The sequence below is a fragment of the Stigmatopora argus genome, chromosome 9, assembly GCF_051989625.1.
Source record: "Stigmatopora argus isolate UIUO_Sarg chromosome 9, RoL_Sarg_1.0, whole genome shotgun sequence".
NCBI classification, from domain to species: Eukaryota; Metazoa; Chordata; class Actinopteri; order Syngnathiformes; family Syngnathidae; genus Stigmatopora; species Stigmatopora argus.
The window spans coordinates 16365180-16391563 of NC_135395.1; the positions used below are offsets into that span (position 1 = coordinate 16365180).

The following is a 26384-nucleotide window of genomic DNA, read 5'->3' on the forward strand; positions in this document are numbered from 1 at the left end:
TTCCAAAGTATATTTTGAGTTGCTCATTTGGAATTTTCTGTTGTGTAATCATTTAGTACTGTTAGATGACACTTTGTTTCCTTGTTAACTCCCATTCTCTATTAATGTCAATGAATGCTCCACCTCAACAATTTTCAGCTGGACAAAAAAAAGTCCATGTATAAGAAATGTTTTACTTCCAAAGCAATTAATGAATCATTTGCAATGATTCCTGCCATGACTTTTTTTTACCAGTTGCACAAAAGAAATTGAATTGAGCCCAGAGATACTTTTCATTGGTAAATCGGTTCAAGCATGATCGAAAGCCAGGTCACAAATACGTCGATTCAGTTTAGCTAAACTACCATTGATGTATGCCTTAGTTCTAACATATTAGCGTGTTGCCAGAGTGCGTGGTGTGGTCAAAGACAGCTTATGTAATGTGTCCTAGATGAAAGTAAGAAAACATGTTTTGTGCTCACGTGATGGACCATTTAGAGTTTGTGTCTGGGTAGCTAATAAATGTATCATAAGTTTTGTTGTACATTTGTTAAATAAAAGATGTTTTAAACTAGCTCACGAAATATAATTATCTCTTTTTGCAGTTCCCCCGCAATTGTTACTTGACTGCACGCTACACAAAAAGTGTTGGATGTTTTTGGAACGGTTTGCATGTGAGTTTCTTCAAACTGCCAAAGTTTTACGCCATGGGTTTGTAGAATGGAAACGTACCTCTGTTAAGCAAGTGTTTCAGGATTAGCACATGGTGACCTAATTTGTTTTGCTCATGAGATGTTGGTGCACTTTGAGAGGGCTCAGTTCAGTGGGTTACTGATTACTACAACAACAGGCCAACAAATATCTGTTTTTCTAGTTAGTAAGAAGCTCATCTCATTCTCTGAACCGCTTTATCCTCATTAGGGGGGCAGAGGTTAGTGAGAATGAAAATGTTAAAAACACCTTTTGACAGTAGAAGACAGCCAACCCATTCCAACTGGGACAAGTGAGCCGAGCACGATTATGTTCGATTGCATCCAGCTCTTCCCAGTTGAAATGGCAGGCCAAGAGTTAAGTGAAGATTTATAAAACAAAAGGTTATCTCAGCAGAGCAAATTACACAGGCCACATGAATACCATTTTTCCAAATTTGATTTTATTTTAAAGTTTTCATCTTTCAGCTGTTTAATTATAAAATATATTTAAAGATAGTCCTTCACTAAATTAAATTCATATGTAAATACCATCACAATGTGTGCACATAGCAACTAATAGTAATTTAATTTCAAACAGAGGCCCCAAAATATTGCCCCATCAACAGCCAGTTTGCAGCAACTGTTATATATGAATGTAGTAAAAATACATTGGAAAAAAAAGTATGGACTGGTTAGATTTCATTGTTATTGATTCCAATGAAATTTATTAGGTATTACATACTACCCCTCATCAAAGTGTCAATAGTTCACCAAAATAAGCAAAACAATTGTGACCAAAATGTTTAATCATAAATAAAAATACAGAATAATACAGGAATGAAACCTTCCCCTTCCAGAGGGGACATAAACAGTGTACACTCAGAACAATGTGCAAATTTACCAACACAGACAAGCATGTTTTACCTCGTGGTCTCACACAAACAAAATGTTCAACATCTTATGCCCATAAAACTAGATCATTCAGCACAATGCCAGGTTTGGTTGAGTCTTTGTTAAACCTGAGCTTCATATACATGCAACTCCAGTTGTGTGACTTTTATATTGCACCGTGTGGAATGTTCATCTTACGATACATTAGATTTTTTTCCACCACCTTTTAATACTTTAATGTGAAGCAGTGCCAGATTTATCGTATGGTGTCAATTTAGTCAAAATTGCTATTATGCTATCAATTTCTGTACTTTTCACACACCTTGACAAGGAATACTCTTGTGATCATTGGCTCTAGTTGAACTCGTGAATGACAGGGCTGGCGGAGGAGTAGAGCTTCCGTTTGACCAGCTTGTACTCTGGCCTCAACTTCAACACTTTATTGCCCTCGAATATGCGCTTGAGTGGCGGCCAACAATCGCTCTTGTCTGCCTTAAATACGACAGAGAGTTCAAATGTCGGGATGACATTAGAAATGGGGAAAATGCCCCCTAGAGACTTGAGTCCATCTTTGGTCTCCACATAGACCCTGATGGAGGCGCCTCGCAGCCCACAAGGCTCGTCTGTAGACGAGCGCAGTATGTCCCGGCTGACTTTGGCGGTCATCTGGCAGGGGAGGAGCAACACCTTGCACTGGAGGACTGATGCCTTGGCCTCGCTCAGGCATCTCTCAATGTGGTGCTTCAGATCTTGTTGAAGGACTTTTGCGTCATGCTCCAAACCAACCTCCATGTTGGGATCTGTGAAGACAACGATAGGAGTTTCAAAACTGATCATACTGGCCCACCACATATGATTTAAAAAAAATGAATATAGCCCGCACAAGAAGCTTAAATTCAGCATACATTCTCAGATTCATCATTAGGTGGAGCTAGTTAATTAGTCGTATGGTCAAAACCTGTTGAAATCAGTGTAAGAGGTTGGGATTTTGCAGTGTTTTTCTGCTACTGGACATTTTCTCTTTGCATGGCAAAGTTTGTTTCAGTAGTGAAAATAGAAATATTGCAAGATCCTTATACCTCTGGATTAATCTGTTGCTTGTGGGCCTTCCATTTCAGTTTCATTAGTAATCATGGTAGCTCACAATCAAAATGGATCGGATGTCTAAATGACTACATTTAACAAATTAAAGTGCAAGTTGGCCCTTGCATCCTTGGATTTTTATAAAAAAGTCACTCTGGCGTTTACTATTATTACCTACCAACCCTAGTGTAGGACTGTATGGGTGGTTTTCAACTATTGATCTGGAATGGAATATGCACATTTTCCCCCATTAACTATGTATTCAAAATATGTGACAAAACATAAATGCAGAGAGCCACGAGAACAAAAGACATTACATTTAGTAGCCATGTCAACTGAACAGCTCAGCATGACATCAGCTGATTCTACAACCGCATTACTTGCATCAGAAAGAGTTCGCGTGGTGCGCTTCCGCTACATAAACTAGTTCGACCAAACCACAGGTGAATCTCGCGATTGCGTTGTTTTCCGTAGCTGTTCTGCGTCTAAACTATTCATCCCATTCCGTATACTTACATTGTAAAGTGCAGTTGGTGTCGTCAAAACTGTCGACGCTTCCCCGTCTGATCGAACTGTCCTCTTGAGGCAGGGACGCGAGCCTAAAAAAGTACGTTCCTATCATGTCCGTGACGCTTTCTTCCTCTCGAAATACGGGGAGCTTTTTTCCAAATAGAAGAGCCGCGGTATAGACCATCTTGATTTGTGCTTGTAGAACTCCGGTGTCGCCTCCGGATGCTTAGTTTGTATCTTCTCCATGTACTGCAGGAACTGCGATTGGAAGAAAGGAGATAAACGGATGAGAGTGGACGAGCTTTTATAGCGGAGGAGTTTGTTGCATCAGCTGAGTTTGCTGTCTCGTGGGCGGGGCTTCAATGGAAGAAAGTTCCCGAAGTGTCTCACGCAATTTGGCAGGACATTGCAGACAGGTAACATAAAAAAAATAAATTTAAAAAAAAACAGCCTACAATGTGGAAAAAAAGATGCATCTAACGAATTTCTAAGAGCGTGGTGGACAGCTATTCAGAAATGACTATTCTTGGTCGTTTGACCCTTTCATGCAGGAATTATGACTTTTTTCCCCCTAATATTTTTTAATAATTAATCTCATTGGCGTCCGATGACGGCATCAGAGGTCCAAGTCATGTATTGGACGTCCATCGCCGTCAATGGCACTGAAAGATCAGCATGCACACCCGGTACTCCGTTTAAATAAATTGGACGTCTAGAGCCGTCAAGTTAGATAGTATGAAAAAAATGACAATATCTTAACTGCAGCTGAAAACTCATTTTAACCTTGTTTTTTCTGCTGAGTTTGAAGTAAATAACCAGGCTTTTCGAACAAAAGTAGAAAGTGTGCCCCTTTGTTTTGAATGGTAAAGTGGTAAAGTTTGAATGGATTAGTAATTTGTTCTTGTAAAGAACAACAAGATAACATTTCTGCGTGTTTGCACGTTTCATTAATTTAGCTTTTGTAGAAATGTGTTATAAATGTTAAAATAGAAATAACAACAACTTAATATCTTGTTGATATATTGATGGTTATTCTTGCATAATAACTAGGAGTATATATTGATGCATAGTTTAAAATACACACTCATGTTATATGATCATCTAAATATAGTCTTACTAGAGCTGTTGACGTCATTTTTTATGCAACAACTCTTTGGAAAAATGTTGCCTCTCTACTTAGCCGTGTGCTTCCACACAAGATGGGGGCAAGACTGGAATTGCGAGACCCCGGCAGGTCCAGGCTCGTGACGTGAGCTTTGCCTTACTCACGGTTGAGTAACACCTGTCTGAAACAAAACCTCACTCTTGAATACGTAATCCATGTTACCTCCCAATACTGCAATTTTGAAAACGTCATCCTATTCTACTGTATTTAAACCCACCGTTTAATACCACCTCATTTGAAACATGTCATCGCTTTAAAAAACACACAACGAGGAAATCATGGCCTGAAAATATTTTTACCCATTCATTCATTGAGTCTTAAGTGGAAAACTTTTGCAACAATATATAAACCACATGTCTGTTGAATCACAATGACTGTGAACATTTTTCTCCTTCGACATCAGCAGTCCTCACCAATGATGCAGAAAAACGTGTTTGTTTTTCTCTGGGAATTATAGCGAAAGAGGCAATAAATGCAGAGAATATTTAATCAAGAATGTGACGACGTCTGTTAACGATAATAAATCTAACTTTTGAGGTATATTTATCTTTATCTACGGATCAAGCGTTACACTTTTCAGACAAAGATTTGGAGCAAAAAGTGCTTTTCACAGAGAATTCACTCTCGCCCACTGATATAATGATTTATGCAGAAAATGTCTGGAACGAAACAACAAGATCAAGCCGTAGCTGCCAGGAGAAACAATGCCATGCGTCATGTTCATCATGAATGTATAAAAGTGACTCAAAATGCTTAATTCCTTTTAAAACAATCAAATGAATAGGACAAATAGGATACAAAATTGGTAAAATATCAATAGTAGTGTATAGTATTTGCCAACATAGTTTAAATTACTGGGGAATTATTCAATTCTCATTTAGTCAGTTTAAGGCAAAACAAGTATTGAGTTTGCTTAAATGTCATCACACAGTTTCTTCCATTTATGTGGGCCACAATTAACTCCATTTTAACTGAATTAAATGAATTAACTGAAGTACGTACATAGTTTGGTAATATCTTGATTGTGTCAAGCTATTTATTTAATTAACAAAGTAACTTCTGTTGTTCATTGTAACTCACAAGAACACTCGCATTAACCAAAAATAAAAATATTAAAGACCTCCATGAAATTAACTTTAAAAAAACTGATTTCACAGCATATCAGAAATGTTTGTAAAACCCCTGACCAGCATTCAACCCTCAAAGCTCCAATGATCCTATATCACAAAGAGAATTATAAAACTGGCTTGTTTAGTACAGGCCAGAACACTGAGCCTTATTGTTACAATAGAGTCAACATGTCAGATGATGTCAGCTGCTTACAATGTAATGATTGGTAGAAAACAAGTCTGACCTGTCTCAGTTGTCATCACTCATTGTGGCTAGCACCAGAACTCGTGCATCTTCAGCTGAGTGTTTGTTTGGCTTTAACACAAAAAAATAGTAGTAGCCAAGCTAAACGGTCAGATCAGAAGCCCTATCTTAGCAAGAAATACAGTTTTTGCTCCTTGTTTGAAGAAGAACTTAAACTTTTAGAACACAATTTATGGCATAATATACAATATTCAGTATTTGCCTAATTTGTGCGTAGCTTTTCATGCAATGGGTATTTCCACAACTATATGTGCATCTATGTGTCTGTATGTGTGTGTATGTATATATATATATATATATATATATATATATATATATATAGATAGATAGATATTATATATATATATATATATATATATATATATATATATATATATATATATATATATATATATATATATATATATATATATATATATATATACCCCATTTTCGGGCAATGTTTGCCCGTACGCCATTGACGTTCATCGCTGTCTTTTCCCGGGAAAATCGCCACCCTGGCCTGGTTTTAATGTCTGAAAAGCTCCAGTATTTGTATTTAATCATGAACTGCTGCTAGGAAGTGGATTTTACCCTATTTTTGTGCATTGATTTATTGATTATTTTTTATGTGTCGCAGCTCTAGCTGCAGTAGAGGTTTTATAGCCATAAAATAGTTTTTGAGGGTTGGATTGATACGTTGAAGGCGCTACGAGAAAATGCACCGACCGCTACTGGTTTTATAGTATCAAGACCGCAAAACTCATGACTATTCTACGTCATCTTCAAACATGGACATTGAGGTGTTTACCACTTTAAATGTGGCGGGACAATATGGGCGTGGTTATGCCTATTGGCGACGTAGCTGAGTTAGTTAAGCGCATGCGCAGTAACCGTTCCTTTTGGAACGGCTGTCCCACGCTGACGCTCGACAAGCACGCCAACCAGGTAAGGAGCAGAGCAATTCGCTGGCCTAAATGCGTTTTTATCACGCTATCGGGATATTTTTCAGCAATCAATTGAGCCCAAAACGCCAACAAATCTCTTAGTTTAGTGCCAAGTTTAACACACCGTCGACAGTTTGGAAAAGTTTGGGCTTCATTTCCCCACCGGCTCTGTGCTGTATGGTACTAGTTAACATTAGCGTTAGTGTCACGATTTGACTTAAAAAGTATGTTGTCCGTTTTCTCTCCATTATTGAGTCGTGTGGCAAGACTTTAAATTTAATCAAACAACGCCGAGTCATCAACCGACAGTTTGCTGGGTAAATGCTCACTCTAGAAGGCACGACTTAGTTCCTGTTGTTTGTTCTATGTAATGATAGTTTTCTTTGTGAGTGCTAAACACCCGTTGCCGATTTATAAATGTTCTGTTTTTACAAAAAAAATCACTTGTACAAAACTGTTAAGTCAACTTTCTCCTAGCTGTTAACGTCTGTCTGTATATTTAATCGCCGTATACAAAACTATTAAGCCAACTTTCTCCTAGCTCACTGGTGTCGAAGCGGCGGCCCGGGGGCCAAATCTGGCCCGCCGCGTCATTTTCTGCGGCCCGAGAAAGTAAATCATGAGTGCCGACTTTCTGTTAGGATCAAATTCAAATGAAGACTATACATGTATATTATATTTCCTCATTTTCCCCTTTTTAAATCAATAATTGTAGTTTTTTAATCCATTTTTTTCCTTTTTGTGTTTTTAGTTCAAAAAGCATTTAGTAAAATCTAAAAATAAATATATTTGAAAAAATCTGTTTTCCACTCTAATATTGAACATATTCCCAAAAATATTTTGTTTCCTTTTGAAATGAAAAAGAAATTATTATAAGATATTTTCCCTCATGAAGAAAAAAAAGCTCAAACAAACATTTTTTTTAGATCTATAAAAACAGAATATTTAGGGCTTTTGATAGTTTTTTTTTAATCCAATTTAAATAGAAAGAATATCAAAATATTTCAAAAATGTGAAATCGAGTTGACGTTATTGCGACCCGCGAACCAACCCGAGTTTGACACCCTTGTCCTAGCTGTTAATGTCAGTCTGTATATTTAATCGCCTTGTCTGGAAAAGGAAAAATAGCACTTGGCTCTCGCTAACTAATTTTCATTCTTTATCTTGATCGTTTATTAAATTTCTTGTAAGATTTCTCTATCCCGTAATTGTTTGGCAGCCCCCAAATACCTTGGTTAAATCAAGTTTTCCCTGTTTAGCATCAAGATAAAACTACTTCCCCAAAAAAACAACTAAGCCTATCTGTTGAATCTCCAGGCTCTATATATGCTAATTTATGCTTTTTTGTGTGCAAATTTTCCCTGTTTAGCACCAAGATGCAGCTCTTCTAGCATGCCTAGAGCACTATTGAGGTTATAGAAGAGGAGACTGTGCCAGATTAAGGTAAAAATACACCCCCCCCAAAGTTGAATCTCCATTCTATATATTCTAACTTTTGCTATTTTTTTTGCATGCAACAGGCCTGAGAGATCTTCCTCACAAGTTGCCCACTTGAATCATATGTCTCTGTACTTCTGAAAATCCAAATTAAATAAAAGCCTAGATCATCATGGTGATGTTTCACTGGCCATTCATTTCCACAGCTCTTTGACTAAATCTTTAAGGTAAGAAGGATCCCAGTTAATGTTAGAGCAGGAATTCTAAGTATTTATTCCCATTTTTTTTCTGTTTTTATTCCTTAATTCTATTTTCTAAGTGTTTATTCCCCATTTTTTTATTTTCTGTGTATATACCCCCAGTTTAATTTTATTTTCTAAGTGTTTATTCCCCCATCTTTTTTTTCTAATTTTATTTTCTAAGTGTTTATTCCCCCCCATCTTTTTTTTCTAATTTTATTTTCTAAGTGTTTGTTCCCCCATCTTTTTTTCTAATTTTATTTTCTAAGTGTTTATTCCCCCCATCTTTTTTTTCTAATTTTATTTTCTAAGTGTTTATTCCCCCCCATCTTTTTTTTCTAATTTTATTTTCTAAGTGTTTGTTCCCCCCCATCTTTTTTTTCTAATTTTATTTTCCAAGTGTTTATTCCCCCCATCTTTTTTCTAATTTTATTTTCTAAGTGTTTATTCCCCCATCTTTTTTTCTAATTTTATTTTCTAAGTGTTTATTCCCCCCATCTTATTTTCTAAGTTTATTCCCCCATCTTTTTTTCTAATTTTATTTTCTAAGTGTTTATTCCCCCCATCTTTTTTTCTAATTTTATTTTCTAAGTGTTTATTCCCCCCATCTTTTTTTTCTAATTTTCTTTTCTAAGTGTTTATTCCCCCCCCCATCTTTTTTTCTAATTTTATTTTCTAAGTGTTTATTCCCCCATCTTTTTTTTCTAATTTTATTTTCTAAGTGTATTTTACAAAAATTAATTGTAAGTGTAAAATTGTTTTGTGAACCTTTAACTAAAATGTCTGTTCTTATGTCTACAGGTGGACAAACCAGAGAAAAGACTGGCTACACCAATCAACACTTCAATGTAATGACAACTATGTATGTTAGAATTGAAATGTTTACCTGTAAATAAATTTTTTAACTTGGATTGTTACTTGCATTTTTTGTTAGATAAAGACAAACACATGCATACATTTAAAAACTTTTATTTTGAAAAAGTTTGGAGATAGGTTCTGGCGTAACCCCCAGCCCCGCGAAATGTGGGGGTGCATCAGCCTATCTGTACATAGGCAGGAAACCTTGTCCCCCTTGTGGAATTCTGGAAAACAAAAAAAAGGGGGTCAATATACAAAGTTAAGTAAAAAACCATTCGCAAGGTCTTACCTTTTATTTTGAAAAAGTTTGGAGATAGGTTCTGGCGTAACACCCAGCCCCACGAAATGTGGGGGTGCATCAGCCTATCTGTACATAGGCAGGAACCCTTGTCCCCCTTGTGGAATTCTGGAAAACAAAAAAAAGGGGGGTCAATATATATAAAGTTAAGTAAAAAACCATTCGCAAGGTCTTACCTTTTATTTTGAAAAAGTTTGGAGATAGGTTCTGGCGTAACACCCAGCCCCGCGAAATGTGGGGGTGCATCAGCCTATCTGTACATAGGCAGGAAACCTTGTCCCCCTTGTGGAATTCTGGAAAACAAAAAAGGGGGGGTCAATATACAAAGTTAAGTAAAAAACCATTCGCAAGGTCTTACGTTTTATTTTGAAAAAGTTTGGAGAAAAACTGAAGCACCCCCTCATTTCTCAGTGCTGGGTGTTACGCCAGAACCTATCTCCAAACTTTTTCAAAATAAAAGGTAAGACCTTGCAAATGGTGTTTTACTTAACTTTGTGTATTGACCCCTTTTTTGTTTTCCAGAATTCCACCCAATGGGGGACAAGGTTTCCTGCCTATGTACAGATAGGCTGATGCACCCCCTCATTTCTCGGTGCTGGGTGTTACGCCAGAAGCGAGAAATGAGGGGGTGCATCAGCCTATCTGTACATAGGCAGGAAACCTTGTCCCCCATTGGGTGGAATTCTGGAAAAAAAGGGGTCAAGGCACAAAGTTAAGTAAAAAACCATTCGCAAGGTCTTACCTTTTATTTTGAAGATAGGTTCTGGCGTAACACTGAGGGGGTGCGTCAGCCTATCTCAACATAGGCAGGGAACTCTGGAAAACAAAAAGGGGTCAAGGCACAAAAGATTAAGTTACATAAAAAAGAAATACAGACTAGGGCCTAATTTAACTAAAAAAACCTCCTACATTTAGCTTTTTTTCTATAAAACATCAAAAGGGTACCCATTATTTAGATGCTGCAAAAGGCAATATTAGACATACTCCTGATGGTCTGGGTTTTCTGCAGAGAGACTAAAAAATGATCCGAGTCTTTAAAGGCCCCTATCCAGGCTATTTTTCACATTTTCCTCCACAAACAAATAATCAGGATCTTGATGTGGTGGGAAATATAGACGGCCCACAAGGTACAAATTACATGAAAATAACAAAAATAAATCTTGCTTCTGTTTTTCTCTTATGCCGAGGAAAAAAATGTTTCAAGGAGTCAAAAATGACACCTGCACTATTGTTGAATAAATGTCACTTAGGTTTTGTCAAAACCACATTTAAAAATGAAACAGTCCAAGCCCTGAGGTCTTTAAGAAAGTTAACGGGGTAAGGGTATATAATCTGAGTGCACAGTTCCACTACATGGCAGAATTTTTTGTACCAATTACCAATTTCATCATACGCAGTTATCTGGGTATGATGACAAAGCCTATGTTCGATTATTATTTGTAAGTTCAGAAATATGTGAAACTCACAAGCGGAAGCTACTCCTACACTTGCCACTATAGTATTTAAAAAAAAATTAAAAATTCAATAGGGATGACCCTACTTTACAGTTTTTCATTTATCACAGCCATGTCTGGTCTACATTAACCGCGATAATCGAGGGATTACTGTTTATTCCTTACACGTCCACTAATGGCATTTGTGTGGGTGACTTATCCAAAGGTTTTTGCTATTAAAAAACACAAAGCTAATTAGTGTTTTCATTCAAAAGTTGAATGTATCATGAAAAACGAACCAATTGCGCAAAGCCTTGAATACTGAACGCTGACGTTTAAATATTACACGGATAGAGAAAATCGGAACCATTTAAAACTGACTCACTTTGTTATGGCGTCGACAAGATGCCCCTTTCTGGTCGTTTTGGCCACATTCTTGATGTTTCCCAGCAGTCTGTGCTCGTTGAGGGACTGAAACACACAATGAAATGATTTCCTTTTAAACAAAGAGCGATCGGTAACGCAATGTAGCCAATTTGTTTGCAAACATTTTGCCGTCTGCACACACATGGGGCTACATCACGTCAACGAATCATGCTCTTATCACTCTTAAGACGAGAACTGGGGCTTCGAAATCCCCAAATGACAACGTACCGAATGTGCTGCATCGTCCTGTGGGAAGTTTGTCAGGCTTTCTTCGGCAAATCGTCACTTTTGAGCTGCTCTGCAGTGCACACCCGTGTCGCCTCCTGGCTCATCAGCCATTTTGGCGTTTGACGTCGGCTATTTGAACTGTGACCTCGGCCACGCCTATTAAAAATAGACACACACAAAATATAAATTGTTTTCATAATAACGTACGTTAGTCAGTGTGTGTGTGAGGGGAGGGTGGCTGTGGATGCTTTTTGGTTGGACTTTAATACTTAAAAAAAAAATACATTGTTTTCATAACAACATGCATTAGTCAGTGGGTGGGGCGGGGGCGGGGCTGTAAATACGTGTTGATTGGGCATTCATACTTAAAAAAACACATTGTTTTCATCATAACGTGCATTAGTTAGTGGGGGGAGCTGTAAATATTTTTTGGTTGGGCTTTAATCCTTTAAAATACAGTAGTATTGCACATTATGAACATTGTGATGACATGCACTTTAGTGTTTGTTTTTTTACTTCTAGACATTTAAACAGTGGCAGTGCATTTTTTTTGCCGTTTCACGTATGGACGTATATGGACGTATCGATGTTCATCGCTGTCTTTTTACCGGGGAAATGATACTCCGGGCCCGGTTCTGATGTCTAAAAAGCTCCAGTATTTGTATTTAATCAATAAATGCTGTTTTCGGCTGGATTTTACCCCATTTTCGGGCAATGTTTGCCCGTACGCCATTGACGTTCACTGCTGTCTTTTCCTGGGAAAATCACCCCCCGGCCCGGTTGTAATGTCTGAAAAGCTCCAGTATTTGTATTTAATCATTAAATACTGCTAGGAAGTGGATTTTACCCCATTTTTGTGCAGATTTATTGATTATTTTTTTATTTGTCGCAGCTGTAGCTGCAGTAGAGGTTTTATAGCCATAAAATAGTTTTTGAGGGTTGGATTGATACGTTGAAGATGCTACGAGAAAATGCACGGACCACCACTGATATATATAATGGCTTAAATATGAAAACACAACTGGAAGCGGTGGCTCCAGTGGCAAGAGTGGTTACCTCACAGCTCTGGGGTCCTGGGTTCAAATCCAGGTCACGTCCGCCTGTGTAGATTTCCTCTGGGTGCTCTGGTTTCCTCCCAAATTCCTAAAACATGCATGGTAGGCTGATTGGACCATCCAAATTGCCCCTAGGTATGGGTATGGGTATGGGTATGGGTGTGAGTGTGCATGGTTGTCCGTCTCCTTTTGCCCTGCGATCGTCTGCCCACCGATTCAGGGTGTACCCCGCCTCTGGCCTGGAGACAGCTGGGATTGGCTCCAGCACCCCCCACGACCTTAATGAGGATAAAGCGGTTCAGAAAATGAGATGAGACGAGACATCTGGAAGCAGCGCAACCAGGGGAAAAGCAATGAAAGGAAGATGACAGATAATTTGGAATTATTTGATAAGTATTCATGGACAAAACATAATTAACATCAGTCTGTGATTCAGATAGTTTTTATGCCAGCAGAGAAGGCCTTTATACAAACACACACACACACACACACACATACACACACACACACACACAAGTTTCCAGTCATGATGATTCTCAGTAAAAATGAACTGCAATGAGGCTTTTGACAGAAATGAGTTAAGCACCTCTAATCTTTGTGATGCCACAGATGACTTACTTTTGGAAGTGACTGGGAAAAAAAGAAACAAATATTCACAATTTCTCTTTAAATTCACCTGTGTATTATCACGTCAGATTTCGGCATTGCCTCGCTTTTTCTTTTTCATTTTCAGTTGGGTTTGGTTGGGTCTTTTTTTGCGTTTGACGGCGATGCGGCTATAGATCTTCCTTCAGGAAATAAAGGCTCAGCATCAATGGCAAAGGTTCATGCATATTTTATTCAAGAGTAAAAAAAGTGGATCGTCCCATGGGGCATGCTTACAGTGTTAGTGAATGGGAAGTTGAAAGCAAAAGAGTTAGCGAGAGAGATAGAGAATGAGATAGAGAATGAGAAAGAGAATGAAAATGAAAAAGAGAATGAAAGAATTAGAGAGAATGTGTGTGTGTGATAAATAGAGAGAGAAAATGAGAGAGAATGAGAACATACCTGTCAACCTCTGCCGATAACTGCCCTTATAAATGATTATGATTCCCCTTACAAACCCCCCAAAAAACCTTACAAACACCGTACGAGTCGTACGGTGTTTGTAAGGTTTTTTGGGGGTTTGTAAGGGGAATCATAATCATTTATAAGGGCAGTTATCGGCAGAGGTTGACATGTATGTGAGAATGAAAATGAGAAAGAGAATGAGAATGAGAGAATGAGAATGTGTGTGTGATAGATAGAGAGAATGAGAATGCGAATGAGAAAGAGAGTGTGTGAGAGAGAGAGAGAAAACCGTGGCAACATCGCTATGGCACGGGATTTTCAGGGTTTAGTGGTTTCGTCTCTCCAAAAAAATCACAGCAAGATCAACCAAGGGGCAACGCAACATGAGGAGCAACTAGCAGAAAGAGAGCCAGAGCTTAAATACTAACAATAATGTTCATAGTAAATATAATAATCATCAAACCATAAATATATATTTAAAAAAAAAACAATATTTATGAGCGTACACTTCGCTTTGTTATTGTTACGGCAATATTATTCTGTTCAAATGTCTCGGTGTCGCTTTAAAATACGCAATTTCTTCTTTTTACCATGCAATCATGCTTTCGCCTGCCAAATGCCTGTGCCTCTGTATATAGTGTGGTTATTAACTACAAATTTGTATGTCATCAAACAACTCCTGCACACTGACAAAGAACAGAGAATTTAACTCGGACTCTGCTCTTTTGTTTCCACCGCGTGTACTGTTATTTAGTGCAGCGCAAAAAGAAATGGGAAGCAGGTGATAAAAAGAACCGGGAAGTAAAGTCGACATAATAAAACACAAAAGTGAATACAAAAAAGCAAATTAACATTATGTACAAAATAAATTATTTGTTATTCCTCACTTCATTTTTCCAGAAAAACAGAAAATAAAAATCCTACTATATAGTGAAACACAGAGCACAAATATAATTCACATTATTATCAAATAACTTAACTTTGCATGCACCGATGCGTTAATATAAATGCTTTACAAAGACGTTTTCCCTCGGTTTTATTCTGGTCTTGGCAGCTGTAAGATATAAGTTCCCACTTTCTAGCCCAGAGAATGTTGGCTATCACTGCCATTTGGTAGCAATAGGGATTTAATATAGTATGACTTCACATTTTAACTCGCGTCCCCTCGCGTATATAACGCATTCTATTTCTGCTAAGCTGCATCCTGCATCAGGTGTGCAATATAAATGTTCAAAGTTTTCTATTTCCACAGCAAAACTCATGAGACACTTGCTTCCGATCACAGCCGACTTTCCGACCTTTTTAATCCCCGAGAGCTGTTTAGCCTGAGACCAAAAGGGGCGAGTGGGTCGCCACTCTTAAATAGAGGCGTTGTGCTACAAAAGCAAACGGTTCATCTCATCCCAATAATAACAAACGGGGGCTCATCAAGCCACCGTCCATTCTTTTTTTTCCAAATATTACTGCAATGGACATTGTTAAAGTGTATTCGCAATTCCATAAAAACTAACTATTGTACGTTTGGTTCCACTTCCCGACTTTTGGATGCAAATTAGGAACAAGATGTCCCCCGGTGGCCGCTGCTCGTCAACACGACACATTCCACCAAGAAAGTCGCACCACGCTGACACTGTCCACCCATCGGGGTTCTCCGACATGCACAGTGAATAGTAGCTCCTCCCGTTCTGCTCATTCCGTAGTTTCTTTCCTCTGTCTGTCGCGCAGGTACAAGGGAGTTGCAGTTCTCTAAATAGAGAAGCCTTTGTCAAGTCCGGCCACACTGATGCCTTTACATACAGCAAAGAGAAGGAGTAGATTATCATGTGAGAGTGTGTCTTGTTTGAGACGATGTTTGAAAGACTGCATTGCTGTGTGATGCGTTTGCGTATCGAGTATGTCTATGTACAGAAATCAGTAAGGATGGTGCTATTAAGGGTGTCGTAACTGCGGTAACTGTGACTGGCCGTGTGACAGTACGCATCCATCACTGTATATTGCTGTTGCTGTCGGTCCCGTTGGGCTCTCCCATATTCATGCGGCCCATTGACAGGCCCACACTGTTGATGGCGTCACGCCGCGGCGGCATTCTCTCGTTGATGCGGTCTAGACCTTTGGCCTCCTCGAAACTGCTGATCCGGTGCTGCGGGGAGAAGCCTCGGATAGCTGCGTGGACAAGCAGTCGGACACAAACATGCAGACGCAGTTATTATCTGGCATTTGATGGAATTGTCTGCATTCAAACTCTTGAAGGAAAACCACCTTACTGACTGTCAGGCTAGTTTAAGAGGCCATCTATACCACAACGGTAACAGGATGAAATACAAAAACTTTTCCCGAAAAGCCCACCATGTCCACGCCTACGGCTGAAAAATTTGAAAACTCCTTCCAGATTGGAAATCTTGACAGCGCTCCACCCTTCGAGGTCTCCAAACTATTGCACAAAGAACAAAAGTGGATGCGGGTTTTTGTTCCAACTAATCCAACACAATAAATTTATAAGCAATAAGGTTTCTACACCTGACTGCGGTGGCACTCGGACGTTTCGTCGAAAGAAGTTTGGTCCCCGGATGTTTGGTCCCAGGACGTTTGGTCGACCGGACGTTTGGTATAACGGACGGGGTGTTGACCGGACGTTTGGTAGAACGGACTCCCTCTCTCTCTTTCTCTCTCTCATGATTATAATTTTGAGAGCGAGAGACTACCTGGTTGCTCACTTTCAACAGTAAACTCTGTCTCTCTCTCTCTCTCATAATTTGACAGCGAGCGAACCTGGCGACCAAACGTCCGGTCGACCGGACGTTTGGTATAACGGACAGGGCGTCGACCGGACGTTTGGTATAACGGACGGGGTGTTGACCGGACGTTTGGTAGAACGGACTCTCTCTCTCTTTCTCTCTCTCATGATTATAATTTTGAGAGCGAGAGACTACCAGGTTGCTCACTTTCAACAGTAAACTCTGTCTCTCTCTCTCATAATTTGACAGCGAGCAAACCCGGTATAATGGACGGGGCGTCGACCGGACGTTTGGTATAACGGACGGGGCGTCGACCGGACGTTTGGTATAACGGACGGGGCGTCGACCGGACGTTTGGTAGAACAGACTCTCTCTCTCTTTCTCTCTCTCATGATTATAATTTTGAGAGCGAGAGACTACCTGGTTGCTCACTTTCAACAGTAAACTGTCTCTCTCTCTCTCATAATTTGACAGCGAGCGAACCCGGCGACCAAATGTCCGGTCGACCGAACGTCTGGGGACCAAACGTCTGAGGACCAAGCGTCTTTTGACCAAACGTCCGGTCACGGACTGCGGTCAACTGATAATACTTGTAAGACACTGGATTGGTGACAAGATGTCGTATTGTGCTGTTGGACTACAAACCTGCAACCCTTTGTGGCATAATAGCCCACCCGTTGTTTAAACAGTTTTGGGTGATGTTTGATTTCCGTACTCCAGATCATTAGGTAGTGATAATAGCACATTATAAATTTGCCAGTGAAGGGGGTGAAAATACAGATGACTTCAATGAGTTCAATTGTCTATGCCGGCCGGATCGGTTGGAACAAAAACCAAGACCCACAGATACCCTCGAAGACTGGATTATTATTCTCCATAAACTAACTGCGGTCAATGCTATACACGAGTCCAATCAACTTTTGACTACGCTCATTTCAGAGAGTCTTTTAGAGCATTTTAGCAATTTAGTGCATCCATTAAGATGCAGCGAAAGAGAAAGACGAGTGGACGAGACCTGGAAGGCCCGTACTATTGGAAGTTTCATACAGTAATGTGTTTCCCAAACGTTCTACTACGTGGGGAATTAAAATAGCAGTTACAAGGCACTTTTCGTGTTTTTGCTTAGGTCTTCTAAATGTGGCCCAAGTGTCATCTTAATCTAATTCAACTTTTTAGGAGTTTTCATTCCATACTTGGCAGGACAAACAAAACATTTGGTCCATTCTTTTCCCCTAAAGCTTTGGGCTCAGATAAACAGAATTTGGTCGCTTTGCATACGTTCTTGTAGTAGTATCGACACACATCAGGCAGTGTTTATCTGTTGTTATCAATGCAGAGCCCGGATTAGTTGAAGTAGACCAACAAAGCCCTAAAGAGGGAATACGGATGGAACAAAGCATAGCCAAACTGAAGTGGCCATTCATTTTGTCTCTTAAATGTGTATACAAATTATTTTACTAGCATAGTTGTACTTCCACTCTGTACCCTCTTAAATGTAGCTTTTGTTTCCGTTACTTTTAGAACAAAAAATTGATCAAGCTTGGCTAGAAACTCACAGAGACCCAAACTAAGACTGAGAAACTGAATCTTCAGCAGACGGGATATCAAAGCGTTCTATGCACAGGGCTCATTTCGGTATTATATATACAGTATAAATTCCTTTTAATGTTTTGTGGTTGATCATTTATTTGATTTTTTTTCAGTGACCTAGTTTATTCCGAGTAGGGTAATAGTAGCAAGCATACACAATAGGTCTTGTGGCAGTTTCAGCGGCCATCAATCACGGTATTTTGTTTTACGAAAACATTGAGACTGAAATTTGATGACACCACTTTAAAAACTACTTTTCATGAACGTGAAGCCACATACAAATATATAATATTCAGCTACACCCATCACGAACTCTAGCTCCCATCTTTCACAGAAAAACACAATACAAGCAATACCCATAATTTATTTTCCTGAACAAATTATGGACTGTATTTCACATAAGCCACAGACAAGACTACATATACAAATCCAAAGTCCAAAAAGACAATGTGAGCAAGAATTTTCTCTTGTGTACGTGGGAATAAAGATTTTGATGCCTACCTATCATACGCTAAATAAATTAGATTTCTTCTTAAAACTATATGATGTTTTTGACCATGGCTTTCTTTGTAGAAATCTGTCTTGAGTGCTAAACGATCAACATTGCAATCATTTACCAATCTTTAACGACTTTGTCTTGCAGGCATTAAATTCCACATTTGATTATTGATATGCAAACATTGCTTTCCACAGTGATTTTGGAACAAGGGTTTGCACAAACTGAACTATTACAGTCAATTAAAGCGTGCACTTAATCACCAAGCGTCTGCACACAAAATACTGACACATTGAGTACCATGAAATCAATCTGTTTGGTAGTTTTTGTTTATTTTAAAAGGTCTGCATTGCGCCTTGAGAAAATCTAGCTGATATGTATACGATTTATTCTGATCACTGATTTCGCTTACTAATGATTTTTGTTCTATTTTGACCTCAACAATGTGAATTGAGTTAGCAAATGGTATCAGCGCAACACCATTCCTTCACTCATTTTCCATTCCACTTGTAATCACAAAGGCTGCGGGGGTGCTGGAGCCTTTCCCAGCCAATTTTGGCCTTTAGTCAGGGGACACCCTGATTTTTTTGCCAGGCAATTGAAGCAATGCAACACTAATTAAAACAAAGTTAAGTCCATTTGTTTTTGTTTTACTAGGCTAAGTTCATAGAGTGCCAGTCCGGGATATGTGAGCAGGATCAATGACTTATGCTCAATTGTACAAACATTGTAATAAATCAGCCTCATAAATCAGGTAAGTGTCATTAAAACGAAGCTATGTGTAGAAGGCTTTTAAAAGATTTTAATTTTATGCTAGAATTAAAACTTTACGGGTCAGCGTGGTATCAAAGCATAAATCCTTTTGCAAATATTAGAGCCATTTAATTTTCACCATCAGTTAGCTGATAGAGGAAACAGATTGATTGCACAGTGACCCTTCACAGCACCTATAACATATTTAATAACAAGAAAACAGACAACAAGGGGTCAGATTAAGGTCCGCCCGCTTATCAATGTTCACCCCCGCCTTTCTGCTGTGCGCTCACGTTTCAAAATGTTTGCGTGAGAATGTCGACAATGTGAATGCGTTGAATGTTAGCGAGCTGTGATTATTGTTGTGAGAGGTGATGCGGTTAAAAAAAAAAGCGTTGAGCAAGACAATCTATGATATGTTGAGCATGGTGGCAAAGAGCGCAGCCATGCTGCTCGCATTAACCCCGCCCCCCCCCACCACCACCGACCCACGCCAAGCACGGTGATATGAGTGGCTTTTACCTTCAGCATCCTTAACTGTCTCGATGGCTTCTATGGCCTCAATGGTAGCTGAATGATGGTCAGATAGATAAGGAGAGAAAAGAGGGGAGAGGAAGAAAGACGACAGGTTCCGAGAGAGCATAGGAATGAGACGGAGGAGAAAAAAAAAAACGAGTGAAGACTGAAACATGCTTCTGTGCAGATACACCTGGATATGATAGTGTTTGTGACTCATGGGCGTTTATGGAAAATACAGGGCCTCTCTTGCAAACATATGTGAAACAATTCTTGACTGAAAAGGAATGTTTCAAGCTCAATCCATGCGTTGTTAGACCAGTGTTTCCCAACCTTCTTTGAACTGCGGCACACTTTTTGCATTTAAGGCAAACCACTAGCTGAAAATCTTCAAATTTAAAACTATGTCGCCTATATTAACATTATAAAGTCGTCCTCATCAAAGTTTTATTGACAGGAATTAAATTTTAAAAAAAAATCCAAAATCTATCTTTTTCACACCAATCTAACGTCATCAAAGTTGATGACCCCGAACAACTTTCAGTTCGACTGATGTTGTAATAATTAATCCAACGTTTTATTTTAGTTTTTGACTTTTCCTCCCAATGTGAGCAAAAACGAATGTGCTCACAGAGACTTTACGTCACCAAAAGTTGATGCCCCTGAAACCAAACAACTTCCGGTTCCTGTACCGTAAAAACAGGAAAAAGACTTAAATCTCGTAATATTACAACTTTTCACCTCCAAATATAACATTTTGTGCTCACAAAGATTGAACGTCGACAAAAGTGGTAGTCCGGAAAACCAAAGAGCTTCCGGTTTACTTTACATAAAACGAAGCAACAAAAAGCTTTAATCTCATAACATTCCGATTTGAATCTTGTTAGACTACAATCGATGATTTCATATTTCAATTTTAACCTCGTAGTAGTTCGATTTTAATCTCTTAATGTTGAAATTTCTTTCTTGGATTATTACGATACATGACTTCTTGTAATTTCCCTCGGCACACCTGAGCAACGCTCACGGCAAAACGGGTTGGGAAACACTGGGTTAGAGGACCCCCGGGGTTAGCAATAGCGTTCTCTCACTCGCACACTATCCCTTTCTCTCTTGTCTCACACCCCCACACGTATAACCAGCAGGCTGTTAGTATCCTCAGCACCAGCGCAGTGAAGTGAGGAGAGGCAATGAGTCCGCAGGGCAATAGGATGACAGGAGATAGTAAATGCAAGAGGAAATCAGGTATACCTCGCTGTGGTCCATAACGTATATGCTTAACTTGTATTTGGAGTGTGTATTTTTCCACTAGAGTTGAGCTCTGGTTTTGACAATCAGGTGTGTGAATGTGTGTGTTTGTGATTGTGCAAAAGACTCACCACTCTGCAGAGTCTGTTTGCCTCCTGAAAGCACTCCACTTGGCAGCATACCTGTCGGGGTCAGGCCTTTCAGGGTCAATACGTTCTCACTCTCTTCCCTGAGAGTCAGTGAGAGGGAGAGACAGAGAAAGAGCAGAAGAAAGGCTAAGAATAGAAGCATACACCTGTCCAGACTGTTTATGGGTTAAACCACATGTGTCAAAGTGGCGGCCCAGGGGCCAAATCTGGCCCGCCGCATCATTTTGTGTGGCCCGGGAAAGTAAATGATGAGTGCCGACTTTCTATTTTAGGATCAAATTAAAATTAAGAGTATAGATGTATATTAAATTTCCTGATTTCCCCCCTTTTAAATCAATAATTGTAATTTTTTAATCCATTTTTTTCTGTGTTTTTAGTTCAAAAATCATTTTGTAAAATCTAAAAATATATTTAAAAAAAGCTAAAATAAACATTGTTTTAGATCTATAAATAACTGAATATTCAGGGCTTTTAATCCAGTTCTTTTAATCCATTTATTTAAAAAAATCTAAATATTATATCTAAAATGGTCCGGCCCACGTGAAATCAAGTTGATGTTAAAGCGGCTCGCGAACCAACTCGAGTCTGACACCCTTGGGTTAAACAGATACAAAAGGCACAGAAACACATTCAGAGTGAAAGTTCTTGGACAATTTACAGCAGTGGTGTTAAACGTACGACCTAAGTGAACCTTAAAATGTGGCAAAACCAACGGCAAATAACCTGAAAGTGCCCCCCCAAAAATAGCAGCGATTAATGAACAGGAGCCAACCCGGAAATGCCCCCAAAATCAATAGGACGTGATCCAAAATTTAATTTAACCCTAGAATGGTAACCCGCTATTTCAGGGGTTACCTATCACACTTCTGAAATAGAGGGTTACCATGGTTACCGAGGGAAAAAAATGGGTCCTAAGCAAGACGGTGCAATGAAGGGTACCCATTTTTTCCCCCGGTAACCATGGTAACCCTCTATTTCAGAAGCGTGAAAGGTAAGCCCTGAAATAGAGGTTTACCATTCTAGGGTTAAAGGACCTAAAAGTACCATAAAATGACAGAAAAAAGTGACGCAAAATTAACTCATTGCCTGCTATTGACAATGATAGATGTCCAATTTAATTAAACTGGCTGTGGATGCTCATCTTTCAGTGCCATTGACGTTGCTAGAATGAACAAACGTTAAATTGCGTTTTTTGCTTTGTTACAAGAGAGAACGACTTAAAAAATAGGTGGTTCTCTCATTATTGTCACCCTTTTTTGGAACACACCTGTTATTTTTTATGATTTACAGATATATCAAGTTCAATTTTATATTTAAAAAAGACAAAGCTAGCCTTTGTCATCCTTGATTTCAAACATTTATCATTCACTGTATTATACTCTACTACATTCTCAAGTCAACTTACCGTAGAACAGAAAACATTTTAGCCATCTTCCCGATGGCACGGATTTTGTTCTTAATCACTTCCTTCCTGGCTGCAGCTGCACTTGCTATAAAAGAGACAGACAGCATGTTATTATTTGTTATAAGAAACACTTATGTACTACTACCACTAATGCAGTACCACGTGTAGTAATCTGTTTGGTGGAAATGAGTGAATAGGTAAATTCATCATTGATGCATTTTAAAATATTGAAAAAAAATCATCAACAGTTGTGTCTGCACATCCTAAACCAGTGTTTCCCAACCTTTTTTGAGCTTCGGCACACTTTTTGCATTGAAAAAATCTCAAGGCACACCACTAGCTGAAAATATTTTAATTTAAAACTACGTATGTTGCCTATATTAACATCATAAAGTCGTTCTCATCAAAATTTTATCAACAGGAATTAAATAACCTCCCCAAATGATTCCCAAATCTTTTTTTAACCGATCTAACGTCATCAAAGTTGATGTCTGCAGACCCCAAACAGCTTTCAGTTCGACTTATGTTAAAATCATTTTTAACCTTATTTAAATTTTTGACGTTTTCCTCCCAATATTACGCAAAAAGTAATGTGCTCACAGAGACTATACGTCACCAAAATAAGTTGAAAACCCTGAAACCAAACAACTTCTGGTTCACGTACCGTAAAAACTGAAAAATGACTTAAATCTCCCAATATTACTTCAACCAACCTAACATTACCAGAAGAGCCGTTTTGTGCTCACACAGACTTAACGTCGACAAAGTTGAAGCCCGGAAAACTTCCGGTTTACTTAACATAAAAACAAACAACAAAATGACTTTAATCTCATAATATTACGATGTGAATCTTGTTATAGTACAATCGATGATTCCATATTTAAATTTTAACCTCGTAATAGTTCGATAATATTTAGATTTCCCTCTTGGATTATTACGATGTGTGACATCTTGTAATTTCCCGCGGCACACTGGTTGGGAAACACTCCTAAACGATGAATACTATGCATGGTGCATATCTCAATCAGGACTGTGACGCTAAATCACAGTAGCCATTTTGATTATTCCTTACCATCGAAGATCTCTTCGCCATCATTCATGAGTTCGTCATCAGAGCAGATACTTAGGACATTCACCAGCATCTCTGTCACTGTTAAAAAATAAAAATAAAAATGAATCACTTCAGGCTCACAAAAGGATGACTTCACTATGATAATATCATACCTGTCAACCTCTGCCGATAACTGCCCTTATAAATGATTATGATTCCCCTTACAAACCCCCCAAAAACCTTACAAACACCGTACGACTCGTATGGTGTTTGTAAGGTTTTTTGGGGGTTTGTAAGGGGAATCATAATCATTTATAAGGGCAGTTATCGGCAGAGGTTGACAGGTATGTAATATTTTCTCTTAAACTAAACTAACTACGTAACTTAGCATAAAACATGTCATATTCCAACCTACATTTTGTATACCATTGGAAAAATGTCAAACCTTTTGGAAGAAAATATTTTCTGGCATGTGTAGAACTTTCCTCCTCCAAAGGCTCAACCCTTTTACATTGCATATCCGTATTTTATGCATCAATAATTTATGGTTGAAAAAAAAGTGGTCCGATCAATCGTGAATGTATCCGCTGAACAATAACAGAAAATAGCTAAAGAGCCTTTGTAATTTCTCTATAGAACTCTATCGCAAACTCACAACTGCTTACATCAATATTTTTTTTAAATCTAATTCTTCTAAAAGTTCTTTTATTACCTTCCATTTAGTTAAAGCCTTTAAGTTTCGCTTTGTCTTATCCTCAGTTTTGTTGTTGTTGTTTGTTTTAGCATGAAATAATTCACATTTTCCATTATTATTCTGAACTTTTAAACCCAGCCTCAAACACTTCAAACAAAGAATATGCAACTATAACCAGTTATACTAGAAAATCCCCCTAAGCCCTGCACACCCACCACTCTTTAATCCTCTAAGTCGAGGCTAGCCACTTTTTAAGCACAGATAATAGTGTTGTCTTATGAAGTGACATCCGAAATATACAACAGGATAAATTTTCACTTTTCATGTTTGTATGTATTAAACTACAGAACCGTTACAAAGATATTTTCATTAGAAACTGAATGGTAATAGGCTAACAAACAGAAAGCAGAAATGTGAAACCTGCAGTACTACATACTTGGAGAAAAATGAAATTACGTTTCTTTCAAAACCCTCAAAAATAAATTGGGTAGGTTTGTATTCGCCTGTTATGGGCGCACGTTACCCTTTTCCCCCACAAAAGGCAGAGACCAGGTGAAGACGTCCATAAAGTTGGGCAGCCAGTAAGGGTGAGGGGAGCAATTGAACTGACGGATGTTCATTACATTGTTCTCGTATTTCAACACCGCAGCTAGAAACACACAAAAAACAATCACTTTATCTCATTTGAATTGATTTCCCCCCAAAAATGCATGTGCAATTCTTTACCTTTGTTATTATAGACATCCAGGTAGTTTGGAGCAGAGAAAATGGTGATGAGGGAAGGAAATCCTGTTGTCTGACTCTTTCTGTACATGCGGTATCTAAAACAGATTTTTTCTTTTAAATAAAGAGCTCTTTTTCCGGTGAATTTTGAAGGTTAATGTTTGACGTAATGTTACTAATGGTTTCACCAAAGTGAATGAAGCGCAGGAGCAGCAACAGTGCATGTAAAAGGGCAACCTTAATTGCTGCATTACATTGAGAGGATTTTCCTCACATAACAGATGCCAGGGTTGATTTATCGGTCAGACAATGATTTGACCTGAAACTATTTTCTTAACAAAAGGGTAGAAAAGTCACATAGTTATGGATAATAGCACTTTATTTCATGGCAAATAACAAGGTTTTGTTTAAAATCTTTGTGGTAAAATATAGCATGTTTAAGCCCCTCTCCTGTTTTGCGGTTAACTTTAATTGGGACTTACAAATTGCTTGAAGCAAACATGCTTTGCTTACTATTTATGGAATTGCGGCATTGTGAGTCGATAGTCCACAAATGTTTTGACAGCAATAGTGAAAACCGCTGCATGTTTGTAAAATGCTTAAATGTAGTCGAGCCTGTTTTTTTTCTTCTCAGGTCCTCTACACGCTAAATAATGATTCGCAGGATAAGTCAGTTGAGCATAAAATCACAAGCTTTTCAGTAGAAAATAATATAAATCCTACATGGACTTTTAATAACAAGTTCATACCTGTCAACCTCTGCCGATACTGCCCTTATAAATGATTATGATTCCCCTTACAAACCCCCCCAAAACCTTACAAACACCGTACGAGTCGTACGGTGTTTGTAAGGTTTTTTGGGGGGTTTGTAAGGGGAATCATAATCATTTATAAGGGCAGTTATCGGCAGAGGTTGACAGGTATGCAAGTTGAAAACTTAATTTAAGAACTTGATCCAGCAGAACTACGGAATTTTGAGTTCCGCTTAAAATCAAGAGCTTTTTCCCAATATAAAATAAAGCGTTTGTGACAACCCGGAGAAGAACAATGACTAAAAATTTATACAGTGGTACCTTGACATACGAGTGCCCCGACATACGAGCAATTTGAGATATGAGTAAAATTTCGGGCAAATAGAGGTGGAGGCGGGGCAAATAGAGCCAAACCGGGAGAAGAAAGGTATCAAAATTTAAACCAAAATTAGAATTAAGTTTAGTGTAAAGTTATTTTTGAGTGTGTCTGTATCATAATCCAAGTTCATTTAAATTTGTTTATGTTATGTTACAAGTGTGTTGCCGTGCAAAAAGCCCCCCTCTGTCCATCTCTCTCTCTCCCCTCTGCGAAATCCATCTAATTTTAGTACTATTAAACACATTTTAG

At 38.6% G+C, this 26384-nt stretch overlaps 2 protein-coding genes and 3 long non-coding RNA genes across 12 annotated transcripts in view; 2 read left to right on the forward strand and 3 right to left on the reverse strand.

Moving 5' to 3' along the window:
* Positions 1-583: 583 nt before the first annotated feature.
* On the forward strand, positions 584-8064 carry LOC144082894 (uncharacterized). Its single transcript, XR_013303392.1, has 3 exons — positions 584-653; positions 3411-3571; positions 7990-8064. It is a non-coding gene; the product is annotated as an uncharacterized LOC144082894 (long non-coding RNA).
* On the reverse strand, positions 1460-3499 carry LOC144082891 (DNA damage-inducible transcript 4-like protein). Its single transcript, XM_077610365.1, has 2 exons — positions 3162-3499; positions 1460-2362 (listed from the first exon to the last, which is right to left on the reverse strand). Exons 1-2 carry the CDS (start codon positions 3337-3339, stop codon positions 1917-1919), a joined length of 624 nt encoding a protein of 207 aa, XP_077466491.1. The 5' UTR covers positions 3340-3499; the 3' UTR covers positions 1460-1916.
* An 88-nt stretch (positions 8065-8152) lies between the features above and the next one.
* On the forward strand, positions 8153-9207 carry LOC144082893 (uncharacterized). Its single transcript, XR_013303391.1, has 2 exons — positions 8153-8284; positions 9098-9207. It is a non-coding gene; the product is annotated as an uncharacterized LOC144082893 (long non-coding RNA).
* A 42-nt stretch (positions 9208-9249) lies between these two features.
* LOC144082892 (uncharacterized) lies at positions 9250-11682 on the reverse strand. Of its 5 annotated transcripts, XR_013303390.1 has the most exons (6): positions 11540-11682; positions 11271-11356; positions 10195-10268; positions 9629-9745; positions 9444-9560; positions 9250-9378 (listed from the first exon to the last, which is right to left on the reverse strand). It is a non-coding gene; the product is annotated as an uncharacterized LOC144082892 (long non-coding RNA). The 5 variants fall into 5 exon arrangements; XR_013303387.1 differs by lacking the exon at positions 10195-10268; XR_013303388.1 differs by lacking the exons at positions 9444-9560; positions 10195-10268.
* Positions 11683-13921: 2239 nt separating this feature from the next.
* Positions 13922-26384, reverse strand: part of LOC144082586 (protein phosphatase 3 catalytic subunit alpha-like) — a 36233-nt gene continuing 23770 nt past the window's right edge. For 3 of the 4 annotated variants that reach the window (XM_077609844.1, XM_077609845.1, XM_077609842.1), the window contains exons 8-14: positions 25008-25102; positions 24805-24930; positions 23609-23686; positions 22537-22621; positions 21114-21211; positions 19741-19788; positions 13922-15807 (exon numbers count right to left, since the gene is read on the reverse strand). In XM_077609844.1, the coding sequence (XP_077465970.1) occupies positions 15629-15807; positions 19741-19788; positions 21114-21211; positions 22537-22621; positions 23609-23686; positions 24805-24930; positions 25008-25102 (709 nt within the window). In that variant the 3' untranslated portion in view covers positions 13922-15628. The remainder of the gene's footprint in view (positions 15808-19740; positions 19789-21113; positions 21212-22536; positions 22622-23608; positions 23687-24804; positions 24931-25007; positions 25103-26384) is intronic. The other variant, XM_077609843.1, reaches the window with a different exon arrangement.